Below are 10,804 nucleotides of genomic sequence, written 5' to 3'. Positions count from 1 at the left end.
AGGGTATAGCGCTCTAAATATAGAAATTACGTCGCGTTTGTTCAGTGCAGCATATGATAAAAGTGTTTTTTTTTATTTAGTTATGACCCACTAAAGCACCCCGGAGAAACATTTATAAGCGGAGCCACACAAGCGCCCCACGCAGAAAGTGTGCGAGGCAGCAGCTAGCCGATTGCCAACTGCACAAAACCCGACACACAAAAAGGGAGAACGAATAAAACAGGAGAATAAACATCCAAGCTTCCGAGAACCGAAGCTACGACCAGACAAAAAGAAATAGATGCAGAGGAGGGGGGGGGGGGAGGGGGACTAAAAAGAAAACAAAAAACTGAGCACGCTACGGAGTTCTGGCCCTTAGATTGCCCGAACCAGCCGGTGTTCCATGACCCGGGTTGGGTAGAGTAGAAAGCGGCTATGCGTATGACGCGGCAAAATGCAGGCGGAGAAATGTACGAGCGAGCCGTCCAGCATTATGCGACCGTTGACGTGCGAGAAGCGGCGGAATAAACAGGAAGACGAGAGAAGAACGGGGGCGTGAAACTACTGAGATATATGCGAAAGAAACGGAATCCAAACCTGAAACATGCATTCCTATATAAAAAAACACACGAAACGGACGAACATAAACACCGAAAAGCGAAACACGCGCAACTCATTTGCATGCGCTCTTCGCCTGTATTATTTTTTTTTGAAGCTGCCCCCAGGGAGGTCATGTCCAGGACGCTCCATCGGGAAACGTCGGGCGCATCGCTCAGCTTTACATCTCACAGCCATGTTGAAGGAGAGAGGAAGAAAGCTAGAGAGCACGCAAATGAGACGTCTGGCTTTCCGCACTACTTGTGACCCCGCAGTGAAGCGCACCGCGCATCCGTTGGAGGGAGATGATCGTTGTATGAAGCGAATGTCCTGCTGGATGGAAACTGTCAGAATTGAACGCCTAACAACAGAAGATGGAAGTGACGAAGACCGGAAATGAGGTGAAGGCGGTTAGAGGAGGAAAAAAACAGAAGGAGTAAAGATGTGAGCACAATTCCGCGAAATGGGTTTTCGGCGAACAAAAAGCTAGCGGCGCTGCAGGGACACCCATGCGAAATAAGAGAGAGAGAGAGAGAGAGAGAGAGAGAGAGAGAGAGAGAGAGAGAGAGAGAGAGAGAGAGAGAGAGAGAGAGAGAGAGAGAGAGAGAGAGGCAAGGGATGCCTCTTCATGACCGTCGCAGAAGCAAATGAACCGTGACCATGGAGGTGGGGGGGGCTGCTTGTGGGCAACACGTCGGTTGTCCACGGGCACGGCTATTGTAGAAAACAGTCACAGTATAACTTAGACCGTATAAACTTCAATCGTTTGACGCCAGCGCACCGTACACGCGCGAGCTCAAACAGCGCACAATGCCAACCCGCGTGCCGCCTATTTTTAATTTTTTATGCCCTGGCCTTCCCCGTGGATATTGCAAGAGGGCAGGCTATGGGGCGTCAGTCACTGACGCAGTTCATAAATACATAATTTGAGCCCTAGCGCTGTTGTGTGCGGTTAGACTGATCATAAAACAGGCTCAAGGATCGGCCCACTATGTTATGTACGGCAAACAACTTCGTGATAGCTGCGGAACAGTGTTCCGAGAGTGTGCGCCTCTTCTGTTATAGTAAAGCTGTGTTTGTCTGCGGTGGTGAAAAGAAAGGAATGCCATAGAAATAAACTATTTTGCTATGCAATCCCGTTTTCCCTGTTCTAATCGACATAGTACAGTTCCACACTGCTTCCTTTGCCCTTTAGTTTTGTAAATATATATTTTATTTGCAGACTGCTCATACCTAGATAAACATATGTGCGATAATATTGGCGTTTGGAAGAAATGTATCTTGCATAGCATTCCTCATGCGTGGTCACTGCATGCGTTGACACTCTGAATGAGGCGCTCACAAACCGAAATTGTGACATTTCTTGCGAATATAAGGGCGGAAGAAACGTAAGACACTTCTATAGTTACCGGTATGAGGAGAACACGGCAACGCAGTGCGGGGGTTTTTACAGTCATAAACAGATGACCGACGAACGCGAATATATGAATCAGAGCACCTAAATTCCAGGATTTATTTAATTCCTAACTGAACTACTGGATCGGTCACTACTAGGGGCAAGCGTGCTCATAACGTTTTGTAAATGTTACATATTAAAATCCCGGCATTACTGGTTATTTACGAAGCCTTTTCCTAAGATATTTCGTTTCCATGTCGGAATCTTTATGTTTGCCATTTATTTATCCATGATCACATAAAAACATTGATCTTGTTAGTAATGATCACTGGGGCATTGCGGTCCTGAAAGCTCTATATTAATCGTGCTTCTCGTGTGCTGCTGCGTGGTGTCTTCTGGTGACACCGTGACTTGTACATCGCACAGTTGCTTTTTGTGTTCGATCTGCGCACTCGTCTATCCACCAACCCACCGACACGGGCACGCACACACACGCAACAAATTCAAATCCTCGCACGCTTTTCCTCCGCAATGAAAGCGGGTACTCTTGCATTGCCACGAAAAATATTGTCTGAATTCAGAATAACTCACATGGGACCATAAAATCTGCGTCCTGTATTTTGTCCTGGATTCCGTAATGTTTGGTGTCAGGCTATTTCGACTAACATTCTTTTCAAGGTAAGCTGCCCTGGGTATGCTCACAAAGACAGGCGCATAAAAAAAATTCATGCATCTCCACGAAGTGAATCATGACGATTGGTAAAGCACTGGGGATCGTTCTTACCGTAAATCACCCGTGAGAGTGCTTACTGCTGCTAAAACGAGTGTCAATCCAATCCAATCCAATCTAATCTGTCATAATCATCATCACCATCGTATCGACGGCCACTGCAGGGCAACGGCCTCTCCCATTATTCCCGAATTACCCCGGTCCTGTGCTAACTGCGACCAATTTATCCCCGCATACTTCATTATCTCATCTGCCCATCTAACTTTCTGCCGCCCCCAGCAACGCTTGCCTTCTCTAGGGATCCACTCTGTTACCCTTAATGACCAATGGTTATCTTGCCTTCGCATTATATGTCCTACCCACGTCGATTTCTTTTTCTTTATTTCTACTAATATGTCCTTTAACATGCGTTTGTTCCCCGACCCACTCCGCACTCTTCTTGTCCCTTAAAGGGAAGCTGAAGCGCTTTCCAAAAAAAAAAAAAATGAGTTAGAGGCAGGTTTATATAGTCTCTTGCGCGCTGACTCAGAATGTCACATTGAATTTTATCGTACATGAGTCCAACCGGCATTTATCTTGCAAAACACGCGGACCCGTTTGAAATACGCGTGCTTTTCGTCTTTTGACGCATCTGATTGGTTGCGCCCGTCATGACGTCAAAGGAGGACACCCTTCGGGCGCGCGGGTTGTCGGAAGCATTGGGAACGATCGTACGGCAGCGGCGCTTGCCTTTTCGGCAATTTAGCTCGCAGTTTAATGTTCGCACTTGACTACAAGTTTATTTTCCAACTTCCCCTGCTGTTGGTTCAATTATCTTGGAGCTTAAATTTGCTTTAAACGACCGAGAACCCCAAAGCAGTGACTGTGGCGTCGGCTAGAGGGTTCCGTCAAAATATTTCTGACTTAGGTAACCAGCCTCGGGATTTCTATTCCTTATGTTAATATTAGGTACTGCCTGAACTGTTTGTTACTATATATGAAACCATTTATGCCGAAGATTAAGCGCCGTTTTATAAACAATCTACCAGCGAAAAGCACGTAGGTGCACTGCAGGACAAAATAGCGTTCATGCGCTGTAAACGTATATGCGAGACATATGTTGCCGTTACACGCATGAACCAACAAGCGGACTCTGCTTCCGAATTTCCTTTGTTCGTTGTCGCCCACCCCACCCCCCTTACTCATCCCCATACACACACACCCACACGCGCTCGCCATTTGGGCAGCGGCGCTAAGGCGCCTCCCTGATCGCTAGCTGCACTTTGATGAGTGGCGTCTTACTGCTTGACATGGATTTATTCTGAAAACACTGTAGCATACGGGGACCTCCGCAGCTCTAGTAGTGCTTGATATTCGCGTATGCGTTGCGCATTCTGCTACAATATTACGGACACCTCGTTAAAATTAACCGACCAGTCGGACAAGGCAGTTACGTTGTAGTTACGTTACTTTAGGTAACAATCACCAAACGTTTGTGATTATACATCGTTGGCCTGTTTTAGCATTTCTATATTTAAGCATTTACCGTGCTAGTCGGACAAAGGCCGAATATTTACTCTTCGCTCCTATTTTTTTAGTATCATCGTTATATATATCAATGACTATCACTGGAGCACAGTTGAGGTTCAGCAGCAGCAAGTGCTAGCCAGGTTATAATATGCAGGGACACGGATTGTTGGGCAAATAATTAGGCCCCCGCAGTCAACACAAATTATGGCACGGGGGTGGTTCGGAGTGGTGTTTTTTTTTTCTCATTCCAGACAAACATTACCTTGTCGTGGCATGTATACTTGCAAAACAAGTAATGTGGTGGTCTTGGTTCTGTTACTTTGTAGGAATACATTTTACTTCTTAGCCGGGAGGAAACTTCTATTACGATTGGCCCCTTGTTTTAGTTTCGCCAAAAATTGGGTTTTTGAACACTGTTTGCCCATAGGGAAAGACAACCGACTCGTTTAACGAAACAGGTATTTCCTGAACAAATGTGACTTTGTTTCTGGAACTGAACGAAACATCCCGAGCCAAAGTACAGCAGTATTCACTACACTTCCTAAATCTAACATCTAATGGGAACATTCACTTCCGGTGCATCAAAAAAAAAAAGAGATAAAGAAAGAAATAAGAAAACCGCATTGGAGCGTTTTACGAAGTGTCTAACGCAGTGTACTATATTCTCTGTCATCAAGCACAGCCATCTCGGTTGTCGCTTCCGTATGTTATCAAACATCCCTGCGTGGCATTATCCTGCTTAAGAATACGGCATGGAATGCCTCGTTTAACGTTCGGGCATACTTTTTGAACACGAAAATTGTACGAATAAGTGCGATCAACACAGCAACAACAAGTATCATTCACAAGGAAACAAGGTGAAAAGAGCGTGGCAGAGGCGGCCGATTCGGCGGGAAGTCCATGTATGACGTTTTACAGCCGGTTTTCGCCCGCGCTCTTCGGTCTTCCGGCATCGCGCGGTGAGATAGGGGCGGGGCATCGGGCCAATTTTGTTTGCGCATTGCGCCGCTTTTATTGCATGTATTGCGAAAATATTTCGTACACGGGAACTATTGAATGTGTACTTGCTGGTAGTCAACTTTTCTTTTAATTCTAAAACCGCTTCACCTTCCCTTTAATGTTACACCTATCATCTTCCGCTCCATTGCCCGCTGAGTCGTTCTTAATTTAAGTTGAACCCTCTTAGTGAGCCTCCAACTTTCTGCCCCGTAAGACGCAGCTGTCATACACTTTCTTCTGCAAAGACAATGGTAGGCTGCCATTCATTATCTGAGAATGTCTGCCGTATACATTCCACCCCAATCTTATCCTTCTAATTATCTCTGCCTCGTGGATGGGATCCAGAGTCACAACTTGGCCTAAGTAGACATATTTGCTTACCACTTCCAATGCCTCGCCACCTATCTCAAAACGCTGTGCTGTCCCGAGAATATTGATCATTACTTTGGTTTTCTGCATATTAATTTTCAGGCCCACGGTTCTACTCCGTTTGTTCAGTGTGGAAAGCATGCTTTGCAATCCGTCCCCCGAGTTACTTAGTAAGGCAGCGTCATCAGCAAGTCTGAGGTTACTGAGGCATTCTCCATTAACCCTTACTCTCACCTGTTCCCAAACCAACGTTCTGAATACTTCTTCTAAACATGCTGTGAATAACATTGGAGAGATTGTGTCTCCTTCTCTGACGACCTTCCTTAAGGTATTTTACTGCTTTCCTGGTGGAGTATGATGGTAGCTGTGGACCCATTGTAGATATCCGCTAGTATTCTTACATAATGCTAATCTACCCCCCGGTTCCGTGATGCCTGAATGACTGCTGAGGTTTCCACGGAGTCAAATGCTTTCTCATAATCTATGAAGGCTATATATAGGGGTTCAGTATAATCAGCGCACTTCTCTATCACCTGATTGATCGTGTGAATATGGTCCATTGTTGAATAGCCTTTACGGAGCCCTGCTTGTTCTTTAGGTTTACTGAAATCTAAGCTTGCAGATATTCTGTTAGCGATTACCTTGGTAAGTACCTTGTAGACGACTGACAGAAAGCTGATCGGCCTGTTCTCTTTTGAGGCCTTGCATGTCACCTTTCTTATGGATTAGTATAATGTTCACGTTCTTCGAAGAGTCCGGTACATACGTGGTCATTAGGAATTGCGTGTTCAGGTTTGCCAATTTTACTAGTACAATTTGCCCGCCATCGTTCAACGGGTCTGCGGTTATCTGATCTTAACCAGGTGCTCTGCCCCCTTCGATTTCTTTCAAAGCCTTGCTTACTTCTTCTGTCGTTACTGGTGGGATGTCTATCTCCTCTGAACTACTGTCTCGTTCGGCATTACCCTGGATGTCCCGGCTACTGTGCAGATGTTTGTAGAGCTCCTCTGCTACTGTGACTATTTTGCGGCTATTTGTGATGGCATTGCCTTGCTTGTCTTGAAGTGCATACATGTTATTTTTTCCCACCCCAAGATGCCTCTTCACTGCTTTCGGACTACCTCCGTTCTTTACAGCATATTCGATCCCCTCCATGTGATACTTGCGTCTGTCAGCTGTCTTGCGCTTATTGATTAACTTCGAAAGTTCCGCTGTCAGCTGGGGTGGAGATTGTCATGATTTGCCATATCCTAATTAGATATTTCGTCTCCTGAGAACGTTTACCAGTATCCTGTCTCACCATCGCGCCGTGGTAATGCTTGTAAGGTTGTCGCTGGTTTCCTGTGTCGTAAGCTCTGCTTCCTCGGTAAGAGCTGACTATCGGTTCTGCAGCGCCATCCTGAATTCTTCTATTTTACGTCGTACTGTTACCTCATTATTCGGCTTCTTTCGTACTAGCTTGTTGCGGTCCCTCTTCAAATCTAGCCTAATTTGAGATCTTGCCATACGATGGCCACTACACCTTACCCTTGGAAGCACTTCCACATCCTTCACGACGCCAGGGTTATCGCATAATATGAAGTCGATGTCATTTTTATGCTCACCATTCAGGGTTCTCCACGTCCACTTCCGGCTCTCCCGTTTGCAGAGGAATGTATTCATTATGCGTGGGTTATTCCGTTCTGCGAGCTCGACTAGTGTGTCCACCCTGCTATTTCTACTGCCCAGACCATAGCTCCCTACTGCCTTGTCTCCAGCTTGATTCTTGCCTACTTTACCATTGATGTCTCCCATAACTACGATTTGCTGTGTTTTTCTTTAGCCATTGCCGATTCAACATCTTCATAGAGGTGTTCCACTACCTGGTAGTCGTGGCTGGATGTGGGCGCGTTGCCCTGTACCACCTTGAGTTTGTACCTCTTATTGAGCCTAATTGCAAGACCTGCTGCCCTTCCGCTAATGCTATAGTGTCCTTCTATGTTGCCAGATACGCTTTTATTGACTAGAAGTCCCACTCCCAGTCCTCTTCTGTCCACTAGACCACGGTAACATAGGAGGTGTTCATTTGTCATCACCGTAATGAAATGCCTAAGGGCTTAGTGAGGCTAGGAGGACAGGTGAAGACCTGTCCTCCTAGCCTCACTAAGCCCTTAGGCATTTCATTTAATGCCCTTTAATTCCTCGAACAACACCTCTAGAGTCGCTTCACTAGATAGCGTTCTCGTGTTAGGCGTTGCCAGGTTCAGATTCCAATGGCGGCCTGTCCGGGTCCAGGTATTCTTAGCACCCTCTGCTGCGTCACAGGTCTGACCGCCCGTGTGGTCAGTTGCTTCGCAGCCACTGGACACTGGGGGCCGTGGGTTAACTGACGTATTCATGGGAGGTTGTGGCCGTTACTACAGTAGGGTGGCCAATCCTGCTTTGGTGAGGGTGTGCGTTGCCGGCAATGGTCGCCGGGGTCAGGCCGCAACCTAAGCCCCATTCTGCAATTCCACCAATACGCGGATTTTTAAATGCAGAGCATTTCAGTAACTCACGATGTCACCCGCGTTGGCGTCCGTAGTCCGCGTCCGCATCGCTCCCCCTACACTATATAAAGAAATAATACTTGCCGGCGCCAGGTTTCGATCCTACGACTCTGCAGGTGGAACGCAAGGTGCACGGTACTCTACCAACTGAGCCACAAAGCCGACACAGAACGGAAGGTTACGAACGTGCCTTATATCCTTGACTCATTCAACCGTCGGCCAGAGGTGCGCCCTCTCCCCCGCGTCCTCCTCGCCTTCTCTCCGCTCGCAACGCCCTCTCTCGCCGCGTTCGGTTCGGGCGCACAACAGGTGGGGACGTGCGCAACACCCTCTCTCGCCGCGTTAGGTTCGCGCGCAAGAACAGGTGGGGCGCTCGCATCGCGCTCTCTCGCCGCGGTCGGTTCGCGCTTAAACCACATATGTCGTTCGCGCGCGCTGCTGTCGCTAACATCTGTGGCGTGATCGTGACGTCAGCATCATGCGTTCGCGTGGTGGCGATTTCGGCGCTATAACACTCTCTCGCAAAGGGCATTGGATTGGATTCGATTGGATTGGCTTGGATTGGCTTGGATTTGGATTGGATTGCATTAAAGTGGATTGTGTTGGATTGTGTTGCGTCATAGCCGCGCCACGTTGCGTCATAGCCGCTCCACGTTGCGTCATAGCCGCGGCAGGGGGTTCACGGCACGTTTCACCATCGACTTCATCGACAATGTCTACGCTGGAAGACAACAATTACAACAACAACCAATACGTAATCCATACGACTTGCAGGCGCGCCCCCTCGCAGAAATGCTCTGCATTTGATCGCGCCCCTCGCATGGGGGATGTTTTTTAAATCCGGTGATAATTGTCCGGCACCGGGATTCGAGCCGCGGTCCTTCTGCACGCGAGGCGGATGCTCTACCTCTACGCCACGGCTGCCACCCTCCAATTCAATCCAATCCAACCCAATCAAATCCAATCGAACCCAACCCAGCCCAGCCCAATCCAATGCAATTCATTTCACATCAATCCAATCTAATCCGATCCAATCAAAATCCAATTCACTCCAATCCAATCCAATCCAATGCTTCTCCCGCATGCACAGCATAGCTCTCCAGGAGCTCTCTCTCTTTCGCTCTCTACCCATCTGTAAAACTTTTATTGTGTTCTTGTTAACCTTCTCTGGACCTTTTGTTTCCAGATGTGTCGATTTACACGTTGCTGTGCGTCTCTCTCTCTCTCTCTCTCTCTCTCTCTCTCTCTCTAACCACTTGTTAACCTTTTGCGAGGCTTTTGCTCACAGGTGTTTCAATTTACACGGTGCTGTGCCGTGAGCCCGGACGCCGGACAAGCCTCGACCTTAAGGTGCTTCGCCCCTAGAAAAATCCCGGGCCATCTCCACTAACGAGAAACGTGGGTAGGGGCGAAGCATGCAGTGTATAAGCGCATTCTTGGCGCCTTGGCGTTTTTGTCAAAGGAGATGAAACCGTCGGGAGGTAGAGTTATACAGCTTTGCTGTAAAAGTCTCTTGTCTTTGAAGCACGAAGCTGTCTAGCGCGAGGCGTAAACGAGGGTCCCGGTGTTTTTTAGTGCGCGTTGCTGTCTAGTGCGAAGCGTAAACGAGTTTTTCGGTGTTTTAGTACCGTGACTTCATGAGACGGCGATTACGACAACGACAGGAGACGCGAAAAGCCCAGCCCGTAAGGTGCTTCGCCCCAAAACGTACACTTTCATGTGAAGACGGACAAAAGAATGCTAGCTTCAATTCGCAATTTGTTGGCTTCAGCAGCACTTACATGACTTAGTTCCCTTCTGTACACCAATTACTCATTGCGGCGTTCATTAAAGCCCGTGCATGCACTGTGCTAAAGATGTTGTCTCCTCTCGGTCATTGTACTCGCAGGTGACGGGTGAGATAGCGGAGAAGATGCACTTCTTCTACTTCCTTGTGTACCGCTACGGCGTCTGCGTGCCGTCCACTTGCCAGCGCGAAGACGTCCAGACCATCGCCTCCAGCCGTGAGTCCCCCAGCACAGTCCGCCGAATGTGCAGCCTGTGCTACTCACAGAAAAACCATTCGAGTTGAATTTTAGCCTCAGTGGGCGCTTTGCACCTCCTTGGTCTAAACTTTCATATGTCAACATGCGTTTCATTAAACAGTTTCAGAAGTGAACAGATGGCATACAAGAAGATTTTAGCTGGAACACTAACAATTATGAAATAATTTCTTGAACGTACAAGAATCTTCGTGTGATTAGGCGTCACCGGTACTGCTCATAGTGTGGTTTCTGTGTGCTTCTACCTTTGTGGAACCTGGAGAATAGTAATTTTAAAGTAACAATCATTAAAAAATAAGCTTTTTTCTTTTATTAACAACTTTGCCATGATAATGTGAAAACACCGAAGAATCATTATTTGTCAATTAAACGGGAAAGTGTACCACTCCAGAAATGCTTCTCAGACCGGGAAATCATTGCCGGAAGATACCTTGGTGCATACAAATAAATTGTTGCAAAAATGGAGACAGAAATGATGACGAAAAACATAAGGATGCCGGTTGTGGTAGTAACTATTTGTTAGCCTTCAGTTTTATCGATGTTGCGGCAGGTTCCACTTGCTTTAGCTTACTCAATTAGCGAGTGCTTCAGACTTGGGCCCTAGCACTAGTGTTTAAGCTTTTAACGGTGCTATATATATATCGACTCCATTCGA

General features: G+C 47.2%; 1 protein-coding gene across 1 annotated transcript in view; it reads left to right on the top strand.

Annotated features, from left to right (window-relative positions):
• Positions 1–10,804, top strand: part of LOC144163010 (nose resistant to fluoxetine protein 6-like) — a 206,170-nt gene that overhangs the window by 46,537 nt on the left and 148,829 nt on the right. The window contains exon 3 of the mRNA XM_077693822.1: positions 9,996–10,110. Coding sequence (XP_077549948.1) covers positions 9,996–10,110 — 115 coding nt within the window. The remainder of the gene's footprint in view (positions 1–9,995; positions 10,111–10,804) is intronic.

This window comes from Haemaphysalis longicornis, unplaced genomic scaffold (genome assembly GCF_048455015.1).
Source record: "Haemaphysalis longicornis isolate Haplotype H1 unplaced genomic scaffold, Haemaphysalis longicornis Haplotype H1 scaffold_1, whole genome shotgun sequence".
Classification (NCBI taxonomy): domain Eukaryota; kingdom Metazoa; phylum Arthropoda; class Arachnida; order Ixodida; family Ixodidae; genus Haemaphysalis; species Haemaphysalis longicornis.
This window is presented reverse-complemented; position numbering and strand designations above follow the sequence as displayed.